This window comes from Diadema antillarum, unplaced genomic scaffold (genome assembly GCF_040938485.1).
Source record: "Diadema antillarum isolate AM-2024a unplaced genomic scaffold, OU_Dant_1.0 scf00000018, whole genome shotgun sequence".
Classification (NCBI taxonomy): Eukaryota; Metazoa; Echinodermata; class Echinoidea; order Diadematoida; family Diadematidae; genus Diadema; species Diadema antillarum.
This window is the reverse complement of record NW_027270907.1, coordinates 1,066,074-1,090,554: the sequence shown is the minus strand read 5'-3', so window position 1 is coordinate 1,090,554 and position 24,481 is coordinate 1,066,074. Positions and strand designations below refer to the sequence as shown.

The 24,481-nt window shown below is 38.5% G+C and overlaps 1 protein-coding gene across 1 annotated transcript; it reads left to right on the top strand.

Annotated features, from left to right (window-relative positions):
* Positions 1-6,874: 6,874 nt before the first annotated feature.
* On the top strand, positions 6,875-24,481 carry LOC139727858 (sushi, von Willebrand factor type A, EGF and pentraxin domain-containing protein 1-like). Its single transcript, XM_071638833.1, has 8 exons — positions 6,875-7,778; positions 10,271-10,488; positions 11,700-11,888; positions 16,484-16,645; positions 18,453-18,643; positions 19,105-19,305; positions 23,836-24,036; positions 24,408-24,481. Exons 1-6 carry the CDS (start codon positions 7,216-7,218, stop codon positions 19,192-19,194), a joined length of 1,413 nt encoding a protein of 470 aa, XP_071494934.1. The 5' UTR covers positions 6,875-7,215; the 3' UTR covers positions 19,195-19,305; positions 23,836-24,036; positions 24,408-24,481.

Sequence of the window (24,481 nt, the reverse complement as noted above, 5' to 3'; positions counted from 1 at the left end):
AGCTGGAATGTTGCCATTTTTGTTAATGTTTTATTATTTTTGTAATGTAGTGGTATTTTGTTCAACATGATACTGCTTGACTATTCCGCTTTTCAAACCCAAAGATACTTGGTCCCCTTTGCCCCAACCTCGTCTTGCGATTTGATTGCATGGATGCTGTCGATGGGGGCCATCGTCATGCTTCTCCATCTGAGAGCATTTTGTAGGCCGGGCTTAAAAAAAGACGACCACCACCAACCACCACCACCACCACCACCACCACAACAACAACAACAACCACTGGCGTAGCCGGGGGGGGGGGGGGGGGGGGGGGACGACGATGGGGTCGGTCGCCCCCCCCCCCCCCCCCCCAAGATTTGGACCGGGGATTTGCGAGGCGGAAAAAAAAATGCGTGTATACTGTATGCATGCACATGAAGCGGGTCTCTTATTCAACCTTTCATCAAATAAGATCCTAATTTTTTTTTTTAACATTTCACTTAAAGTGTGCACCAGATCGTTGAATTTTAATTGAAATTATGCAAAATCTCTCGTGCTTCGGAGGGGGTATCCCCTTCCCAAACCCTCCCCCTCTGTGCCTCTTTCCCTAGCCTTAGTACACTTTTTAGATTTACACAAAATTATGAATAATTCTGAGTGCACAAGACTTATCACTTATATTCCGAAAACTCAAAGTTCCCTCATGTACACTGCAAAAAGCCCGGTGTTAAATAGTGAACACCGAGCTGGTGTTAAATTTTCGGTGCTCATTTATGGTGTTAAATTAACACCTCCGGGTGTCATTTCCAAATTTTAAACTGTTTTTTGAAGAGTTTCTTAGTAACTGCACTTCTTGTTTTTAATTTAAACAAGACGATCAAGAATTTTACATTAAAATACTAGATTTTTGAAAAAAAATTGAAAATAAATTTACACCAAAGTAACACCAGCTGGTGTGGTCTCTTATTGAAGCTGGACGGGTGTTAAACCATTGATATTAACACCAACGAATATCAAATCAGCACCATGTGGTGTCATTTTTGAATTAACACCAGTACAGTGTCAAAATAGCACCAGGTACAGTGTCAAATTAACACCACGAAGTGTCAGGTGAACACTTTTCAACACCATCACAGTGCATTTTTAACACCTGTGGGTGTGGTCCTTTATTGAAGTTTGATCGGTGTTAGATTTAACACCCGTGGTGTTAAATCTAACACCGATATTTTTACAGTGTACAAGGGGAATTTCCCCTTTTAATCGACCCTTTCCTCCCTCATTCCCCCACCCCACATTAATTTCTTTTAATAATTTCCCAAATATTCCATCAAATATGCGTATAGGAGATATCTCAATTTCAACCTTAAAAAGGCAAAAGCTCCATCGTACGGGAAGGGTGGAGATAACACTCGCCCACGCCTTCTTCCTGCTCGCCCCCCCCCCCCCCCCCCATGCATAGAAGTAGACTGTGGCTACGCTTTGAACATAAACAGTTTTCCAAATATGACACAAAATGTGTGCACCAAAACGTTTAACTGCAATCAGAAAATTATACAGAATCTCTTCCACAGGCTTGCTACACTTCTCTTCTGATTGAAAAAATTCCAGATATTTCAAAAAAGGGTGCGCCAGAATGTTGAATTTCAGTTCAAAAAGCTTCAGCAAAACTGAAAAAAAAAGGCTCCCTTGAATATGGGAGAGGTATCTTGCCACCCTTCCATTGCTTGTTACCCACTTTAGACTTAATACATTTTTGGGAATGACAATTTCCGAATTTTCCATGAAAAGTGTGCTCCAGATCACTTTATTTCGATTCTTAAAAGGCAAAAGCTCCGCAGAGCGGGAGGGGGAAATCCCCCTTCCCGTAAGCTCTTCCTCACTAGACTTTGTACATATACACAGATGATGCACATTCGGAATAAGAGCTAAATTCCGTGATTTTAACACTTCGATGAAAAAGTATTGCACCAAAAATTTGCACCAGATCGCTGAATTTAAGGTCTGAAAATGCAAAATCACCTTCGTGTGGGAGGGGAAATGCCCCTATCTACACCGTCGTGTCAATGCTTTTTCTGTTTGATTGCTGTGCAGAAAGCGTTCATGATATTCAGTGTAAGAATTAATACAAGACGTTTATTTAACTAATACCATTTTATAGCCACAATGTTCAATAATAATCGACATGAAAATATTTCATTGCTACCTTAAACAAGTGGGACTGTTTCAAGTCGATAAAACACGCAAAAACAAGCAAAAACATGCATCAAATTGCACAATTTTGCAATATCCAAATGCAAAAAGTTCTCACCGTCGGAGGGGGGACACCCCCTCCCACACCCTCCCCGTCCCCCTCGCTCTCTCCGCTCAGTCGCGTTCATGATATTCAGAGTAAGAATTAATACAAAAAGTTTATCTAAATGATACCATTTTATATATATCATAGGCAAATTGTGCAATAATAATCTACACAAGAATATACTGCAACCTTAAACAAGTGGGACTGTTTCAACTCGTTAAAACACGCAAAAACATGCATCAAATTGCACCATTTGCAACATCAAAATGCAAAAAGATCTCACCGTGGGGGGGGGGGGGGGAACCCCCCCTGATATTCAGTGAAAAGAATTAATACAAGAAGTGCATTTAAATCATTTTATAGGAAAATTGTTCAGTAATAATCTACTTCAAAATATACTGCTACCTTAAACAAATGGGACTGTTTCACGTCGATAAAGCGCGCGAAAACATGCATCAAATTGCACCATTTACAACATAAAAATGCAAAATAGTTCTCACCGTGGGAGGGGGACACCCCCCTCCCACACCCTCCCCCCCCCCCCCCCCCTCTCGCTCCGCTCGCTCGGGTTCAGTCGCGTTCATGATATTCAGGGTAAAAATTAATACAAGACATTGATTTAAATGATTCCATATTTTATAGCCAAATTGTTCAATGATAATTGACATGAAAATATATTGCTACCTTAAACAAGTGGGACTGTTTCGATTCGATAAAACGCGCAAAAACATGCATCAAATTGCACCATTTACAACATCAAAATGCAAAAAGTTCTTACCGTGGGAGGGGGACATCCCACTCCCACACCCCCCCCCCCCCTCGCTTGCTCCGCTCGCTCGGGCTCGGTCGCTTCGCTCCCTCGCAGACTAACCGCCCCCCCCCCCCCCCCCAAGATCAAATCCTGGCTACGCCGTTGACAACAACAACAACTACAACAACAACAGCAACAATAAAACCGTGAAGATAACATTTTCTGACTTCACAGAGACGCTTCTTGCATATTTTGCATATGACGATTTGAGTCTTCTTCTAATATCTCTTCTCGCCTGTTGTTTCTGACGCGATCGTGACTGAGAACGATGCTGCGAGTCAGCTGAAAGGGGTTTGATTTTTCATTTTGATTTGATTTATTGGTTTCTGTATTATCATTGTGCATATACATGTATTGTTCGTGCCATAAACATAGGTTGTTAACAAAGTATTTTTCTACATTGTCTTTACACAATGTACAGCAAAACGTATCAGCAATACAACAAAGAACTAGAAGTTGCCAGTGTCCTTTATCACCAGCCAGTGCGTTCTACCAAAGATCGTACACTGAAGTGTACGATCTTTGGTTCTACAGTCACATCACACGCAAATCACATCATTTTACATACGGTAACACTCATTCACCACAGGAAAGTCCTTTAGTCTCCTCCAAAAATCCATCGAAAATCCCAAATTCCACCGTCAAAAGTGCAGATTCGGAACTTTTCCAAGCGCGCGCGAATTAAGTCCAGTTTTAAGAGTATTGTCTACGCGACGGGTCGCCAAAAAAGCGCTAAAAATCGAGAAATACGCCGTTTTCTTGCGGGATATTTTGCTTATAGCAAGCCGAGAGTGTGTTGATATCAAAGGTCGTATGAGTGTACGATCTTTGATGGTATCCACAAAAGCGCAAAAGAAAAACAAAATTTACGTACCCCCTAGGCAATTACCCCTATGATTAGTGTCTACGGGAATTATTCAATGCAAGGGTTAAATGCAAATGTCTACTGCACCAGTATTCGGTCACCAACGAGCGCCGCAACGTCCCCGATGCTATTTTGCACCTAACAGGGTAGAGCGCGATGCATTTTCAGCGGCCTTGCACACGCATTGACATTGAGCGCGCATATCGTGCAGTGTGACTGCGACCGAGCAAATGCTCCTCCAACGAAAAAGCAATCAATTTTAATTTGAAAAATCATCAAAATACGGGCCAGTTTGTGACGACGGAGAACGAACTTTCATAAATCCAGAAGGACATAGTCCTTCAAATAGGCCTAAACGTAAATTTCGGAATTCTTACGAACATTTGAGCAGCGAAGTCCGATCGTTTGGGAGTTTATGTTTTCGTATGGTAGCGGAAAATCGCAAAGTGAAAAACGGGAAATTTTCGGAGTGGTCACTATACCATGGGGTCAAAACTTAAAGGTCGCACAGAATTTGCAAGGGTCAACCGATTATCACCAAAATCTAATCGATTCTTTCCTGTCATTATCCAGACATCCCCTGAACATTCTTGGAATTTGTCAACACTGACAAATTAGGTGATCCGATCTTTTCGAAAATCAATGATTTGAGTCCTGATCCCAATAGGCGTGACCGTAAAGGTTTCATCTGTGTTTATGGACATTGGCCGTGTGATGTTTGGATTCTCATTTAGAAAAAAGGGAGTCAGGTCTGCCATCTTTGGTGCCATATTCCGTATACACTATAACGAAGATACAGAATGAAGTATATTTTGACCATTGACCCCACTGTGCACAGCCAAGATGACATCTGAGAAAAAAGTAGTTCTTTTGTGAAATAATCCTGGTAACGTGGTCTTTGTGTGTGCAAAATATTGGAAAGATAGGAATTGTATTCACCAAGATACAGAAGGATACATTCATGACCTTTGACCCTAATTTACCTACCCAAGATGGTGTTCGATCAAGTAGTTGTTACTTATAAAATAATGTACGTCACATGAACTAAACATGTGCAAAATATGGGGGTACTAGGGAATGTCTTTCATGTGTTATTGCAAAAAAAAAAATGCAAAAAGAAAGAAATATGAAAATACATCGAAACTAAGCTTTAATTTAAGCGAAGTTTTTCGACGTGATTTCGACGTCGTATGAAAAAACGCAGGACACATTACCGATAGCGGAAAGTCTCAGCTACAACATATTGAAATCTGGAAGCATAAGTGAGCTAGTGCTCGATAAAGACAGTCATGTTAATTTTCATTTCAAGAAAAACTGCACTCCTGTAGAGATAACTCGCAAATGGGTCAAATTTGACAAGGTTACATTCAATCCACTTTTACGAGGTGAAGATTTCATCCAGCGAAATATTTGATTATTAAAACTGATAGAGCATTAAATTAGCTACAGCATACTGAAATCTGGGTGAAAGTTGGCCAAGGATAAGTGAGATACGCTCGAGCAAACTTAAAATTTGATGACGTCATTTTGAAAATTTACTTTTTTAATTTTATTAAGAAATTTGATATCTTTTCATCATTTTTCCAGCATGGCCAACCCATGGAATGACATGTACAACTCATCAGCTTTCAAAATATGTAAAGAAAATGGGGGGTCATTGTCCATTCTGACGAGTAAATTCGGATTTAAAATTGGCGTTTTTTGGCATTGTTGCACTGTATATAGCCATTGACGCGCGCGCGGAATTTCAACTTTGACGGGCCCGTATGAAGTCATATTTAGTCGGATTGACTTGAAACTTGGTAGAAATATTCCTTAACATTTCATTTCAGGCATCCGATAAGTGTAAACAAAAACGGGAAATTTCTATTGCATATGAGCTGTGCGTGCGTATATGTGCGCGCGCGTACGCGTCCGTCCAATTTTTTCAATTTTTCAAAAATGCTCCAAATGGTCTGAAACGTGTGCAAAAAAATTTGAGCTCGATTTGAGCATACAAATATTTCAACGCGCGCGTACGCGCACGTTTTAAGAGAAAATATGAATTTTGAGAAGATGAATAGAACGGGCATAACTTGAAATATATGTGACGTAAATTTCATTGAAAAATTCCATTCCATTGATGAGATATGATTGAGAATGTGTTTTCATATAATGACGTCATAGTCACGTCACGGTCGACTGATCACTATGATTTTATTAGACCCGTCGTCTTTGGGACGTGGTACATATATGGTATAAGTTTGAAATTGATAGGAAGAACACTTTTTGAGCTAATCGATACACAAATTTTGTCCAGAAATAAAGAAAGAAGAAGACTAAGAACAAAGAATCCGTACAGATACAGAAGGTGATCCGAAGGATACTCGGATCACCTAATAATACAGTGACTGTGAAGAAAACGCGGCACAAAAACGATGTCACTCAAAATACATACCACTGGCATCCTGAAACACGATTTTTTTTCTTCTTTTTTTTTTTGGGGGGGGGGAGCACCTTTTTATTTTTGTTTGCGGCAGTAAAGCTGACAATAAATAAACGTGCGATGAGAAGTCTGAAGTATAAAAGAAAGAGACAAAATGGTAAATACGAAAAAAAGAAACGTACGTGAGCGTATGTATTAATATCGGTTATACACTGTGAATAGATGTTGCATGAAACATAAACAAAAACAAGATGATCGTTCGTGTGTGTCTGCGCACATGTGGGCATTAATATTTTGTGCGTACGTGTGAAGATGCTCCCCCCCCCCCCCCATCAACGCCGCGCAAAACGCAATGCGACCCCGGAAAGCAAAAACGATAAGGTCGAAGCCAAATCTATCTACTACCAAGGAGCATACCTCCTTGCTACTACCATGCAAGTGCGCAAAGATTCGCTCAGTTAGATTCATTGAGTGCGCAGATTCGTACGATATCGCTCGATTAGTCACATTATTCCTTTAGTGGAATAAGCTCTGGTGTTTCGGCAGTTTCAAGACAGTGATCCCCCGGTGCTCATACAACGTTATTCAGGTCAGAAGACAATCCAAACGATAATAATCATTGTAGCGAGTGAAATCATTCGACGCCCAGGGATCAACCTCTCCAGTATGTTCGCGTGAACACTTCGCGAGGAAGCTTGCTTTATTCTCGCATGATAACAGGTGACTGAATGTATTCGAAAACCCTGATCAGATTGCAGATGTGTGAACAGAGTGTTCGAAGTCACCTTATCTCGTAGGATCAGGTGCAGTGAGCTATTTTGGGAAAGATTCCATTTTGGATGGTAAAGAGCACCTTCTCAATACATAGCAGCGGTCGACACTCCACTGATGATAAGCTTGTCCACTGTAAACAAGTCACAATGAGGAAAAGGGGCTTAGTGTTCGTGGTGTCCTACCTTTGCCATCTCCTGATTACATCCTGTGGCGGTCAGAGCACGACATCCAACGCTAAGACACTGTCAGCCGAAGCGAATAATTTCAAGAAACAGATCGAAGACACCTTCGGCTCGGCGACCGAATCCAACCTTGTGTTTCTGCTCGATTCCTCGGGTAGCGTGAGCTTGACGCACTACAGACAGGCGATTGAATTCGTCCGGCTGACCTCGACCCTTCTCAGCGTGTCTGCCAACGCCACTCGTATCTCGGTCATTTCGTACTCGGATTGCAAGTCCATCTACACCTACATAGACTACATCTCGGCCCCCGGCACCAAGAACAAGTGCACGCTGGACACAGACCTGGACGACGTGCGGTACACACCGGGTGCCACCTGTACGGGCGATGCCCTGGAGACTGCTTGGACGGTCTTACGAGCTGGACATGGGCGACCAAATGCTCAGGGGTAGGTGAACATGCAAAGAGGGGTGAAGGAATGACGCGCTGTGTGACGTTTCGTTATTCCGAAGGTTCGTTACTCTAAAGCTCACATATTCTTTATACTTTCATGTCCTTTAATCCGAAAACGAAATTAAGGTTCGTCAATCCCACAAGGAACAGCTAGAAGCTATCTACTAACGAACCTTTGGAATTACGAACCAGCGGAATAACAAACCTTATCTTATCTTCGGATTAAGGAATCTTCGGAATAATGATCGTGAACTTTATTCAACTTTCGAAATAACCAATCTTCGAAATAACGAACCTTGGAATAACGAAACATTTCATTTTCAGATTGACAGATATTCAATGCTCGTAATATGTTCTTTAATATTTCATATAAGTGGTTTTTGATTAACTCACAAAAAAAGTTTAAACTGAGTCCCCGTCTCAACCAAAATTATTCCATCCATTCAAAGTGGTCTTGATGAGTGGGGCTGCTGCTCGAGGTCTCTCTACGTCCTTTTTCGAATATTCCCTTCCGTGATCGAAGGAAGACCATGACCTGTTGGAGTTATTATTCCAGTTCCGTAGAGGACCTCCCAGCTTTACAATACTCTTAATCATTACTTTGATATAGTTACAGCATTAAATAGATTTGCAAATTGATATCCCCATCACATGGCCAATATTGAACACACGCACACACACACACACACACACATAAGAGCAAACTAAAGAGGAACATCAGTGTCATTAATCCTTTTATGGAATTTGTTGTGTATATACTGTACCTTCCATGCACGACTTTCGTGGGGTTTTTTTTCTTGATGTGTATATGCTTGCGTTCAGTGCTTATTGCTCATTGGTTAAATTATCGGAACCACACCTATAAAGCGTTTTGAGTCCAACGTTTACAACAGTTGCATCGAGTTTAATGGCAGATCGTCGACCCGGCGAAAGATTACATCAATGTTTGGGGTTTGTTCTTTTGTTCTTTGTGGAATACATATGTGCCTTTTTTTTTCTTTTTTCTTTTTTTTTTGACGATGAAAGAGTTGTACTAAGTGTTGATTACGTTTATGGGTGGTGTTTCACTCACGTTATAGACAGCTTTCTCCGCATGCACACACACACACACACACACACACACACACACACAGTATACATTTCATAGACACATAGCTAACATCTACACATGCACATTCACACACACACAGACACTTATTTTTACATTCTTTTTTACATGTTTACAAACGTAAAAGTGATTAATAGATCCACGCAGAATTATAAAAAAACAATTGTAATGATAAGAAAATAGAAATAGAAATAGTAAAACTGTAACCTTACACGCGCGCCGTAACTCACCTTGCACTAATGTATTCTTTCATCACCCCATCTCGTCATTAAATGTATTATTTAATCACCCCATCTTGTCATTAAATGATTTTTGACGATAAGTAAATCATACGTTCTCTTTTTTGAGGGGGGGGGGGGCTCATCAAAATCAAGCTTCAACTTAAGATGGCGATCTCCTGCAATTTGTTCCTAATAATTTGATCGAATGAATAACGATTTTCCATTAATTTTGTTCGTGTAGGACTACAATTTACGTAGCCTACACTGATTGGTACCTGATTATACATAATATCAATCCTTTGTCCACTGTATGATTAATCTTGGAAAATTGTTCGTTGCGTCATATTCACTTTGTGAAAATCCAGAAATCGAATAAAATCTATAATTATAGCAAAAGCAAAGTTCTATAGGCAATCGCCATCCTGTAAATTAATGACGGGGAAGATTATATGCAAATTCATCACTAGTTTCTAAACACTGAAGTTGGGGGCTGCATACAATGCAATTCAATTTGATTTAATTCAATTCAATTCAATTCAGTTCAATTCAGTTCATTCAGTTTAATTTGATTTCATTTAATTCAATGCAATTCATTTCAATTCTATTCAATTCAATTCAATTCAATTCAATACAATTCAATAGTTTGTTTATTTCCATCACCAAAAAAAAAGAAAGAAAGACATAATTCAAAGCGGTACAAGTTGTCGATCTGTCTACAATATAAAGTCGATGAAATTGTATGCGCGAATGATGTCATGAAAAATGGACAATGTACACTCTTTCATAGTAACAACAAAAGAATGAATAATCATAACGACGGAAAACAGTGTTCCACTAGAAAAACGAGCTTGTGTGACGTGGAACACTGGAAACAAAACAACGACAGCACCAATTTGTTATACCAATAAAATATATTCATACTGAATTCGTCTATATGTCATTGTACATTTGCTCATTGAAATGCTGATAATACAATACTATAAATAGTACTTGCTGTGATTTTAAAATGCAAATGGGTATCTAACATAGCAAATTCATGGCACAGACACTTTAATTTGGGCCGTGCATGCCAGGAAAATGTGACCAAAAGAGAAGATATATATACCACACGATGACCATGTCCTTCCTTGCACTTTCTGCCATCCTGTCTCATATCAGAGTCATTATTCTGCTGACCGACGGTGTGTCCACTGAGGGCAAACGACCCGGCCCCGTCGCCGACCAGCTCAAAGGGGGAGGTGTGGTCATCTTCTCAATCGGACTGGGAACTACTGTCAGTAGTTTCGAACTGGAAAGCATTGCGACAACCTACGAGTACGTGTTCTGGCTCGCAGATTTCGGCGACATCAATTCGTTTGGTTCGGCGGTCAAGCAAGGTGTTCTTTCTTCTTAATTATGCCCTTGAATTCATTATGATTGTTTCAGATGTCAGTTTGATTTTCGTTTGTTTTTCTTTAAGGATTATAATCGTGCTATAAACGAAGACTCTGCCTTCACCAGCAGTGGTCCAAACCTGATCGATGGGAAACAGAATCTAAACACATCATTTGTTATAGTCCTGGCTTAAATAGGAAATCCAGTCCAAATATACGTTAATCTGATAAAAAGAGTATTACGTCAACGGTAAAATTTTTACTGAAATCGGATGAAAAACGAGGAAGTTATGAAATTTTGAAGATTTGATAATTTCTCCAAAACAGTTCTTGTACAGTGGGTATGAATATGGAAATAAGTAAGCTAACTATGTCATACCCTCACAATTTTGCATTGATCGTGTACACACAAAAAATGACGCAAAGTTAATGTTTCTGTCATTGAAGTCTGAAACATGACGTTATTCCTGGCTGAATAACTTCAGAATAGTGATCAATTAGATGTATGAGGATTTGAGCCGCGGGCATAATTGCGTTTGAATGAAAAACAGGAAAATTCACAATTTTATGTGCAAACTATAATGGTAAGTTGTGAGGGAATGACGTGATCGCTTTGGCATTTGCATTTTCATATTGACTATTCAAGAACGTTTACCCCCAAAATATATCATACAAGCATGGCCAACTAGAATTCTCTGCATTTATGATCTTCTTAACGGAGACTTCAGGATAATAATAAGACTTTTTTTTTGCGTTTGAACATCTATGAATTGGTTAGACTAGGTACTGGGTTTTAGTGACTGGATGAGGAATAAGAATGATTACAAAATTCATAACCACACGCAAATTCATACCCACACTTATCAAGGATGATGTCACAGCAGCTCCACATGATCGATTGCTCACTGAAGCAGAAAAAAAAGAGGAAGGGAATATAAATTCTACACAGGTCAACTTGTTAAACAAGTGGTATAAATGGAATTACATTGCTACATTTAAATACTGGAAAATGTGAGCCTCCCTTGTCATCATCCTTGTTCAGTGTTATAATGATTTGGGTTGTTTTAGAGTATTGATTTATCTTCTCAAGGACCACAATAAATTTAACAAATTCGTACATGGCACTATCGACTTCTATACTACACGATGTGAAATTGTATGAATTGTCTGGTATGACCCTTTGACTTATTTTCTTTTTTTACGCTTCTCCCAAGATGTCAAGGATAACAACGCCCTCTACGAACAGGTGGACATAGCAAAATGTTATAATAACGACACAAGTCAGTGTGACGGTTTGGGGAACTGTTGTGGACAGGATGCTGCGTGTTCGTGCGCTACCAAGAGCGGCTCAATCGCATGCACCTGCGAACCTGGATACACTGGGGACGGCTTTAGCTGTAAAGGTACCAGAAACAAATGCTTGAAACCCACGAGTTTGATCGCAAAAACGAATTAACTCCATTTTTTTGTTGATTTGAGATATTTGCGATTAAAGGTACTAGTTAATGAAGAAATTAATCAGAAAACATGGGACATTTTCGATCTTTACTTCAAGATTTTTCTTGTTATATACACCTATAAGAGGTGAGGTATCACTGCAAAGATTTTATTTTGCTCCATCCGATGTTGGGCTCACTTTAAAATGTTAGAAAATGACCCTTAACTCGTTTTGCAATAAAACTCTTCACAATGTTTTCATGATATCTAAGCATTAAAACTTGTACTTTATTTAGAAGAGCCAAGAGATAATTAACCTAACCATAATAACATTTTTAGAATAAAGAAAACAACATCCAACGCATGATTAGAATTTTAGTTTTCCAAGGGGAAAAAAGGAGAAAAGCACTTGGTGAACATTTGTCTGTCTGATTGAATCATATTTGTGCGTCAAATTCTAACTATAGGGGCAAACTCGATACCATAAATATTATCCGCTCTGCGCGTCTTTGTGTAAGAGCCTTCAACCATGATGCCCCCCCCCCCTTCTCTCGATGCTTGTAATGATGTTTGTGGCTTAACCCGTTCCATACGGGAATCTGGTGGCCTGTGTATCAGCTCCATGGAGATTTCAAAATTCAATATGGGATGGGTGAACTGTGCCAAGATTGATGGACTGTTACTATAACTTCGACTTCTATTGCTACAACAACAACTACAATCATGTACTACTACTACTACTACTGCTACTGCTACTACTACTACTACTACTACTACTACTACTTACTACTACTACTACTACTATTACTATTAACTACTACTACTACTACTACTGCTTCTACTACTACTACTACTACTACTACTACTACTACTACTACTACTACTACTAAGCGCGACAATAGATACCCCGCAAAAATCTAATTGTCAAGTGGCAGCCTTGCTACTAGTCACTGTAGAAGAGGTCCGGGGTAACCATAATCACTATTACAGTTAGGTTCTTGAGCATTACGAGATTCGTTTAAATCAAACAGACAATCGATAAGATTGCAATCACTATCTTTACTATTTTTTTCCTGTTTCTCATTATCCGTTGTCTTTATTATCGTACTTCTGCTGACCCTCTTCAATAGACCGTGTGTAAAATGTTATATTTGTGTATGTTTCTTTTCCTTTAGCTTCGTAATGAAGCATTTCATTCACCTGCTCGCTCTCTCTCTGAATATCGTAGGCAGGAATTTATTTAGCTGTTGCTGGGGAGGGTAAGCCTCCTGCAAGCTTTGTGGTTGTTAAGTTCAGATTTTGTGAACACACGCTACAAAGCATGCACAAGATGTGGATGCGTCACAGAACCGGTCTACTGTTTTAAGAGCTCACAGACACGCTTGGGTTTGTAATGCTCCAGTCACACAGTGCTTTGCGATGGGTTACGTCCGCCGCGGATAGATTCGGATGAGTGAACGCAGGGGGACGCAGCGTGGACGCAGGCATCCGCAGGGACGTATGTAGACGTATCTGTCCGTAACTCATCCGTAAAGAAACGAACAATGACGGCGCCAAGCCTGCGAAATTTTGAAATGTTCAAAATTTCGCAGAGGGATTCTACGGATGCAGACTTTCGCAAGTAACCGTAACCAAACGTAATTATCCGTAACTGAACGTAATTATCCGTAGCCTGGACGCAGACCATCCGCAAGAAATTTTACCTCCCGTCCGTTTTCGTTCCTTTACGTCCACCGTAAGTATCCGAAAGTAACCGCAAGTTAGCGTATCTCAACACTTTCGTCCGCTTACGGATATTTGTGGACAGTTACGGATGCTGCGGCCGATTACGTCCTTCGACGTTTTCCGTTTTCCACTCACATGGGAACACAGAGACTCGTGGGAAGCCACACAACTCGTGTTGCCAAGCTGCAGCGCAATTACCTGAAAGAATGCCACAACACAGTCGGAGCAGTGGAGAGGCAGAACCGCATGGTCAAATTATGACATTTCTCCCACAAAATGGTCATTTTAGGTGGCACCCATATACTCATGACATCGGTTGACAATTGGTGCTAAACTTTTTTCTTGCACTCTTTGAATGTATACTGTTTTCGAAAAGGCAATATTTTGGGTAGGGGATGGGGTGACAGCATTTCATTCACTTTTCTGGCCGGGAAAGGTGTGTGACAGCGATAACTATATACGATTCTCTATGTCAATGACATGTCAAATTCTTCAAACATCCTATCTTTCTTTTGCGGACGATAATAATGTGTTTTATCTGATTCTGATTCTGATCGATTATTGACACTTTAAACGGTGAATGAACGAAGTTACTCCATTGGATAAGAGCAAACAAACTGTCAATTAATTTGCAAAATACTGCAAAAAAATGCATGCTGTTCAGTAATTCGCCGGAAAATTTAGCAAGAAATGTTTTCCTGGAATGTTTTCCTAGAAGAAGTCTCTTCCATCAAATTTTTAGGTTTGATTCTGGATAATAAACTTACCTGGGGTTTGCATATTGATTCTGTATGTCGTGTTATTTCAAGGAATACAGGTATTATAAACAAAGTTAGATTTTATCTTCCCAAAAATGTACTTTTCATGTTATATTCTACTTTGATACTACCTTACTTAAACTATGGTATACTCCCATGGGGAAATACCTTTTCTACTTATACAGACAGAACATTATTATGACAGAAAAAAAGCTCTTCGTATCATTTGTCACGAATCGTGGAGAAGTCATACTAATAATTCATTTCACGAAAATAATATTTTGAAAATTTTTGACCTTTATCATTTGCAATTAGGACAATTCATGTATAAACTCACTAACCATCGTCTCCCCCTTGTGTTTGATTCCATTTTCTTAAAGAATGAAACTGTTCATGCATATCCAACCCGTCAATCCCATGAATATCATTTGCCTTTGACTAAGACGGTTTTTGCAAAATCTTTATTCTCCTTTTCTGGACCAAAATTCTGGAATTCTCTTGACAATAATATTAAAGAAGCCTGAAGTTTTGATACATTTTCTTTAAACTTATAGAATTATCTAAAAACTTCGTATGCAGCAAAATAATTCTTTTTTTTTTTTACTTTTGATTTTCAAAATCGTTGTTGCGTCGGTAACCTCACTACTCTTTGTTTATCAGCGAGCCCGTGCTTCTGTGCCTCCAGTGCCCTGGTTATGACCCACCATTTCCCTCTCCTCTCCCCCACCCCCCTTTCCACCTCGGACTTCCTACCTTCCTTACTATCTTTCTATCCTCTCATCAATCTTTCCTCATAAGAGAGCCGCTTTGTGTTTGTTAATGTGCGTTGGTATGTGTGCATGTATGTGTGTATTACTCTGTCTGTCTTTTTCTTTACTACCGTTTAGGGAAATTGTTGTTGTTGTTTTTTTTTTTTTGCAATCATATCTTTTTCTGTGTGAGGGGACTGCATTCTACAAGCCCTGCTTTTTAGCAGTCCCCTCCATTTCCAGCAATATTGTTTCTGCATTCACAACAGTGACGTAACAGATATTTGTATCTCTGTTGAAAATTTACCTGTATCTCTTTTACAATGTTATTCTGTTCATCGCATTGTGGTACTGATTTCCTGACATCTGTGTATTCGAGTGTTTCATTGTATGTCTAATTATTTTGTTTGTTGGAAGTGAAATAAACCAACTTGAAAACTGAGAACGAATTTAGTATTTCTCTATAGTCTTACCCACTTTGCGCTCCATGGAATGTGCATTACATTTTTGGTATATATATTGTACTTAGATGTGGGAGGGGTGTTTGAAAGTCTTGATGTCTTTTTTTCTCTGGAAATTTAATAAGCATTGTTTTATTATAAAAATCGCCTTAACATAACCCAATAAGTCATGAATATCGCTGCACAACGACAATAACGTAACCACAGTTTGTCTATTCCATGACTGTGAGTAATAGTTTTCTTACTCTAATTCTTAACTTATCGATCTATATTGTATTATATTTGTGGTTTAATTATCTTATGTATTCTTTACATTTATGAAGTTTATTCATATTTGAGTTGCACAAATAAGATTTAAACCTCAAGTTCAAAATTTCATGTATCTTTTATCACTGTAAAGCAAATTAAAGGATTACGAATTTACTCACAACTTGTACGTAATTCAATTTCAGTTTTCCCCAGTCTTGCCAGTGCACAATATAAGACAGTCCACTATAAGATAACCTTGCTGTCATAATACACTGACTTGGCAGGGATCGTCACAGAAAACAAGACTGTCCATAATTATTTACAACAATCTGTAACTATCCGTAACTATCCGAAAATATCCGCAACTCTCCGAAAGTCTTCAGAACTATAATGTGCCAATTCGTAAGAATATCCGCAAGTGGACGCAAGTATTCGCATTTGGTCGTATTTGTCCGTATCGCCCGCATTTTTCCCGGTATGTTTCGAATAAATTTGCTAGTGACGGCAAAGGATCCGCGGGAGTCCGCAGAAAAAATGACTTTTTTGGACGTAACGCCGGACGCAGAGCATTATGTGACTGGGGCATAAGATTGATAACAAATGGTGGTGCTCTCTTTAGTTTGCCCGCAGGGTACGTATAAGTCGTCGTATGGCAACCATCCGTGTACCCCGTGCCCACCCCTCTCCTCAACAGTCTCCACAGCCAGTACGGACAGCATGGACTGCGAGTGTGACCCGGGTTACGTAGAGAACACCGGTATTAACGGAAGCAGCTGCCAACGTGAGTTTTTTTTTTTAATTCATTGTAGAAACTGTAATTATACAAATCGATGGTTTAGATTTGGAAACTCTTTTTCATCATGATCAAACATGTTAGGGCATGGTCAACGTTCGCATAGACTTGTCGCCGACCTCAAGCAACCAAACATTTCTGGCGATTATCGACAACCAATCGGGGACCACACCCAAATATTTTTGATCGGTTAACTGGTTACCGACAGGCTGCTTACCGGTTGCCTACCATTTGCAAAGTCTTTGACGACCGGTTGGAGAGCGCTTTGCGAACGGTTTTCCAACAAAAACAAATTGACGATGAATGGGCGACTGCTAACAGAAAGGTTTATAAATGGTTGGCAACTGGTCGGCGACTGAAGGGGAAAAATGGTCGCCGATTAATTGCTAAAATTAGTTTGGGGCTAGGCAACCATTACTAATGGAATTCAAATTTGTAGGCACGTGGACACAGACTCTCTAAAGAAAATTTCAGGAGTAATTGTTATAAATTTTGCATGTAACCTGGTAGGCAACCACTTGACAAATTTTTTTTTGGTTGCCGGCCAAATTTCTTCATGATAAGGGCCAGAAATTACTGCAGACCAGTCATAACGAGGTTAGCAACCAGTCGGCATCTGGTTGCAGATCTTTTAACTACCAATTAAAGATTTAAAAAAGACGTTTTGCCCTCCGGTTTCGTAGGCAGAAAGTTTTCAATGCGGCAAAAACCTCAAGCCGACCAAAAACCGTTCGCTGACAACCATTTTGTTACCTTAAAGGAGGAAAACAGGTATTTTATGACATGTGACAACCAACTGCCAACCAATGATTGCAGAGGCCGTAGAATGGTCGGAGACAGGTCTTGGCTTATTTGTGATCGTAGCTCTAAGTAACCCTTTCTGTGCTGGGGACTTTGAACAGTGAGCACAACGCCATGTGGTTTTCCGTGTCAATCGACACTTAGAGTACGCAGAGGGTTAAACCGTGAGCAACAAGATTGAATTGCAAATCGATACCATGTTTAAATTTACTTGATCATGGGGACTAAAATTACACAAAGAAAACTATGTGAAATTTTATCGATACCGGATAAAGAATGTCAGAAAGTGGTCGAGTTTCAAGTTTTCTTTTTTTTTTTTTTTGCATGTTAATGAAATGACACTGGTTGCAGCAGTGTATACTGATTCGATGAGGTGATTCAGTCAAAGCTCCTTTAGTCTTCTATTGGCTTTCACACAAATATTTCAAAAGTGTCCACAGTAATGTACTGTTTTCACAGTAATAACTTGTGTGGATGAGTAGGAGTGACTCTACTTGCTAAATTATTTCATAGAGGCGTGGCTTTGTTTAACCAATGACTTTATATCATTTGCATCATGTTATTAAAAGATGGGAAACTTTTCAGGATTTAGACCTTCTATTTCTTTGCCCGACTTTGCTGATATCTTTACTCAGTAAAAAAACTCCAAACATTGAGATGCAAACTCATGACACTGCTACTTTGCCTGAGGCCTTTCATCATCTAAATCACAAATAATGTCACATTTAGTGAAAGAGATACCCGATTAGGAAAGAAAAAAAAAATGAAAGCATGATAACATTAAATACTTGCCTATCTGCTTTGAAATAAACCAATTTCATTCTTGCATTGTAATCTGTGCATAGATATTGCACACACAGATCATAAGCATATGACCACACTTGTAAGCAACACTTAGGAGTGAATTAGTCAGATGTTGTAATAATTATGCCTAGTATGATGGGAGATTTGTAAGACGATATTTTTTTTTCTTATCAAAATGTTTTCTACGTAGCTGTTGAGTGCCCAGCGTTCAATATTACCATCAACGACACATCCATAATGATGATACCTCCCGACTGCCAGAACACATTCGACAGCATCTGCTCGTTTCAGTGCAAACAGGGATACCGGATCGTGGGTGCAGACACGAGTTCCCGTTGCCTGGAAACTGGGGATTGGTCGGCCACGCCCCGACGTGTGAGAGTGAGTGCACTTTTGAAGATGATTCTTTACGAAAGTTATGGCATACTAAAGATGAAATTAACTTGTCATTATGCCACATTTTGTTTTTTTGTTTTGTTATTTTCGTTGACCACTAACTATAAATACATGAGATTGTTGAATCTAGCGTCAGGTAGTAATATCATAATATAAGAGGTCAGATAGGATCCCGATTGGCAGGTGTTTATTCATTTGTGTTCACGTTAGAAATTCTCACACCTTAGAATAATCTAAAAACTGTCCCGACACTCTAAATTTCGACTTCAAGTGGGAAGAATCAACATTCAGTTGGCATTCCTTGCCAGCATTTCGAGCAAATGTGCGTCCTTTTGTACTATATTTTCAAAATTTCCCATGAGTGCGGCATCAAAGAACAGACCTTTATTATTCAATTCGTTCATTTTATCTTCGGCAACTATTTTTGTGTGGTAAAACGTGAGCAGAAGTTACTTGCAGCGATTTGCCCGAGCCGGAGGACGGTGGAAGTGACTGCAACACGAATGATAATAGCATCGGGACAGTGTGTACCCTGAGGTGTGACGAGGGGTATCAGCTGGAGGCTTCAGGAGTCAATACCACCACCTGTCGGGAGACGGTCCCTTCTACCACTGCCGAATGGGACAGCCAGCTTGGTGCTTGCCAAAGTGAGAAGCGTTACTTATGATCTCTGTTGGTAGTAGTTGTCGTATTAAAGAGGAAATCCACCCCAAATGTGACAAAACTTCAAAAGAAAGAACAAAATACCCTACAGAATGTTCCCTAAATCGCAAAAATCGGATAAAAATAGGGAAGATGATATTATGACATTGTGAAATTTCATTTTTTTTTAATATTTCTTGACCAGTCCTCATGAATGCTCACAGGAGCTAGTTGATGATGATGATGATTTTTTTATGTATGTTATATATGAAATTCAGAAAAATGTTGGTTTTAGCTGATTTTTAGCTGATACATGTGAAAGCATATTCCCATACTAAAATATACCAGAGGTAACATTTGTTCCTTTTTTATTTTGTGTGGTTTTAAGGAAAGTTTAAATTCATACAGCAGAAATATGAGATTTTTGTCATTTCTGTATACGAAATAAATAAGAAACTGTGAGAACATGACATCATCAACTTGCTGATTTGAATATTCATAACAATTGGTCAAGAAGTGCTTTTTGAAAAAAAAAATGAAATTTCAGAATGTCAATCACTTCCTTATTTCTTATCCGATTTTGTTCATTTTTATGCACTGCTCTGCAGGGATTTTTTTTTCTCTTTCTCGTGAAATCGATGCAATTTGGGAATGGACTTCTTCTTTAGCAATGATTGTCTTCACAAATTGAAAGAAAAAATTTTTTTTTTCTACAAGTCAAACGTCTTCACATTGCATTCAGGCCATGTCTTCTTTTTTTTTTGTTCTCCATATGTTAGAGTTCATGGCTGATGCAGTACTTATTAACAGAATTTAAACGACCCTTTTAAAGAAATGGCGATTGCTAATATTATGCTTTGTGCATCTATTGTTCGATGACCACTGGACTTGAGTTTGAATCTACACCAGGTCTAGTGTCCAGTAGACATGTAATTTATTCACACATATCTTTTTAGCCAGGAGTACAAATTTGCTGGATAATATAGTTCGATTGTCAGCAGAATAAATGATACATTTCAATGTAAAATGTGAAAATAAAATTGAGAAAAAAAATAAAGATGTGAAAATGATACATAAGTATGCAAGGAGTAAAACACCATGGCAGAGTAGGTAAGGGTCTAGCCACCCTTTTTTCAGTTCTCTAAGGGAACTTGCTATCCAGGTTATAATCAGTACTTGCGTCATTGTTCAAGTTCAAATTTATTCGTTTTTCCACTATATATAAACATAAATCTCACTTTCTTGGGTGACAGAAACAATGCATGTAAATTTGTATAGAGAAAACAACAATAATAGAAAAAACTAACAGTAGCGATACATTGCAATAGTTTGCTGAGGTAACGAAAGTGAAATAATTGTCAATAGCAGTATATGCACTGTGTGGAAAAAAACGGAGGGACCCACTAAAAAGACAATGTTTGTAGAGCGTGGGCCCCTCTTAAAGCTCGATGCAAATATTGAATTGAAAACAGCAACAAAGGAGCTCAAAAAGTTGGGCACAAAAAGTTGGGCAGCCCACTAAGAGACAGACGAACAAACAGTTACACAAAACACAACAACAAACAAAGTAATGAGCATGAGACAAGTCCGGGACAGCAACAAGACTAATTGTAGGAAAAAAAAACCTGAATTGACGACACGAGAGGAAACAAGACTATAGCGTGACAAAGAGGTAACAGAATAGGAATATGGAACAGGGACAACGATCTTCGGAGGTTTGAGGAAGAAAGAAGAAGAAAAAAGAATATACAGCAAACCCTTTAACTGCGAAGTATAGGTTAAAGAAGATCTTATCGTAGTCAAAGCTTAGGCAACAGTAACAATAATTAAAAAGAACGGTAGCGCAGATTTTGCGGACGGGTAACAAAATAAGCCTATAAACTAATCTGATTCTGGGGTCGTCTCTATAAGATTGTAAAAGAAAAAACCTTAATCTCCTCTGTAAATGAGTATATAGAAGGAGCAGAGAATTTATATCGTGATTCAGGGAATTCCAATAATTTGGTCCAGTGTAAATAAGTGTATTCTTTGCTAATTAGAATCGTTCGAAGAAGTGGTAAGTGAAACTCGTTAGAGCGTCGGGTGGGGTAATTATGGAATGATTGATTTTTTTTTTTAAACAAAGAACCAAAAATAGGTGGAGTAAACTGTTATCATACATATACATAAATTGGCCTAAGTTGAATAAAATAATTCATTGATTTTTAATAAGTTATTACAGTCAAACAATGCATTTGTATGTGAACGTATGGGAGAATTGGAAATGATACGGAGGGCTTTCTTTTGCAATAATAACACTCTATTCAGCAGCGTCTGATGAGTATTGCCCCAAGCTAAAATTCCATAATTAAGGTAAGGGAGGATCAAAGAGGAGTATAACACAAGTAATGTCTTTTCAGAAATATTAAATTTCAGTCTGTTCATAACACCTATATTGAGAGAAATAATTTTGCAGATAATATGATCAATATGTATTTTCCAAGGAACTTTATTATCTACAAAAATACAAAGAAATTTAAAATATGACACACTTTCTAAATTACAATCATCCAGAGCTATTTCTGAATTCAAAGAATCAACAGTATTGCTGAAAAGCATATATTTTGTTTTTTGAACATTCAATAATAGCTTATTAGCTCTGACCCAGTTGGTCACTTTTTTCAATTCTGTATTCACTTGTTGAACAAGAACATCAATATCGTTATGCAGACAATGGGCAAGAAAAACACTGGTGTCATCAGCAAAGTGTATAAAGGAAAGTACCTCTGAAACAGAGGAAAATCATTGATATATGTTATGAATGATAGCGGCCCTAAAAAATTCCCCGTGGAACGCCACATTTAACATCTCTTATAACTGAATTATTATCTTTAATTGAAACAAACTGTTTTCTGTTAGCTGAATAACTCTTGAACCACTCCAAGGCCTTCCCGCGTATTCCATAGTGCGATAACTTGTCGAGTAAAAATGTTGTGATTAATTGTATCGAAGGCCTTTGAGAAGTTTATACTAATTAAATGAGAATGATTGTCAGTTGCATTAACAACTTTATCAATAAAATGAAGAACTGCGTGGATGGTACTATGTTTTTCTCGGAAACGAAACTGGGAATTTGTGAATATTTTGTGCACATTAAAAAATTTAATAATTCTGGTGTATATCATTTCTTCTAAAACTTTCGACAATGAAGATAATAAAGAGATTTGACGATAATTGCTGACATACAGATTACTTTAGCCAATTTCATTTTATCAGGAAACATACCATTAGAAATTGACAGATGAAAAATGTGAGCCAAGGGATCTGCAACTGATGATATAACACCTTTAAGGATACAATTATATATATCATCATAACCGGAACTACTTTTGTTTTTTAAAGAGGATACAATATCGATAATCTCATGTCTATTTGTTGGAATTAAAAAAATAGAATTGGGGTTACACTGGCCTAAGAATTCAGTAAAATTCTGTTCTGTAGCCGCGAATACCATGAGCAAGCGCTTCACCTGTTTTTGAAAATTAAGAATTAAAAACATTTGCAATATCAACAGGGTCATTAATTATTTCATCATCCCACTTTATTTCAGCCAATTTCTGCATTTTTTTGTTCGGAATATTCATAGCCTGCTTTAAAACATTCCATGTATTCTTGATATCAAACTTGAATCTCGACAGCTGCTGGGAATGATACCTTTTCTTTTCCAAACGTAAAATCCTGGTCAATGTGTTTTTTATATGATGTATATCTGTTCTTTGATCGTTCAGTTTTTTCCATTTTGTATTTATAATACAATCGTTTTTCTATTGATTGAACGAAGAATTGATTTTGAAATCCGTGGTAACCTAGTTGTCTTTTCATAATCAATTTAACTTTTTTTTTGCTTTGGAATAATATCATCCAAAAGAAAATTAAACATTTCCGTAAAGTTTTCAAATGACAGATTAACATCATCAGTTTCATATACTCGTGACCAATCAGTATTATCAAGAGCGGCATCAAAACTGGCTAACTTTTCACATGAGACTCTACGTTTGAATAAAGAAGATGAAGGTTTTGCATCATTAACTAAAGTTTTCAGGGTAAAATGAGTCATGATTGGGAAATGGTCAGTCACACCTGAAAGAGTTATAAAATAATCGGGAAGAGGTAAGATATTGCAAACAAGTTGTCAATTAGAGTAGCAGAGTGATCCGTGACGCTATTCGGTTTGGAAATGAGTGGCAGAAAGGATGAAGACAAAAGTGTTTCAAGAAACTCGCTTTGGGATATAATCATTTCCAGATTTCAGTAAATCAATATTAAAGTCACCAAGTAGAAAGCAATCCTTAATTCGAAAAGTGGGTTTTTTTACCAGGTCTGAAAGATAAGTAAAAGAATCTAAAGTATTTGAATTAGGAGGGTCTGTATAATATACCCAATAACACATTGTCTAGACTTGTATATAAAGGATTTAGCCCGCCCTTTCACCCTATATCCACCAGGCAATACATGCCTTATTCCATCTCTCTCTACCTGCCGACTCTCTCTATCAGAGATATCCTGCCAAGGGCTCACCGTTACATATCCGATGACCATTAGACCAGTGGTCTGCCAGAGCTCTCCCAAGTACGGTCAAGTTTGCTCCTATGGTTGTCAGACCGGTTACACACTGAACAGCACTGAAGAGGCCTTCATCAACACGACGTGTCTTGCGGATGGAACTTGGACCAGCATTCCTCCGATGTCCTGTGAAGGTAATACTTTCGAGATAATGATTGATTGATTGATTGATTGATTGATTGATTAACCAACATACATAATATGTTGATTGATTTAATAATTGATTCATTGATGAAATGATGGATTGATTGATTGATTGATCGATCGATCGATCGATCGGTCAGTTGATTGATTGATTGATTGATGGATGGATGGATGGATGAATAGAATTTTTTTATTCGTTCCCTCATTGTTTTTAATGTCATTCGACGTATTTATTGACAGGAACTTTTTTGCACATCCCTATACAAGCGACGTTGATTACGACAGGGATTTTTTTTAACGCGTGTCTTTCTGCCAATTGCGAGCTCATATTGTGTTTCCATCATTTTGTTTTCATCGATAGATAACTTGCCCCCTGAAGTGACGTGCCCTAAGCAGTATCAATGACACCACCGATGATTTCATGCCAACACGAGA

What these genes read in the sequence shown, in the direction of transcription:
- LOC139727858 (XM_071638833.1), top strand. Translation starts at nt 7,216, where the DNA reads ATGGTAAAGAGCACCTTCTCAATACATAGCAGCGGTCGACACTCCACT. An exon ending in GGACGGCTTTAGCTGTAAAG is followed by an intron (nt 11,889 to 16,483) that starts GTACCAGAAACA and finishes TGCTCTCTTTAG; the next exon opens with TTTGCCCGCAGGGTACGTAT. An exon ending in CCACGCCCCGACGTGTGAGA is followed by an intron (nt 18,644 to 19,104) that starts GTGAGTGCACTT and finishes AAACGTGAGCAG; the next exon opens with AAGTTACTTGCAGCGATTTG.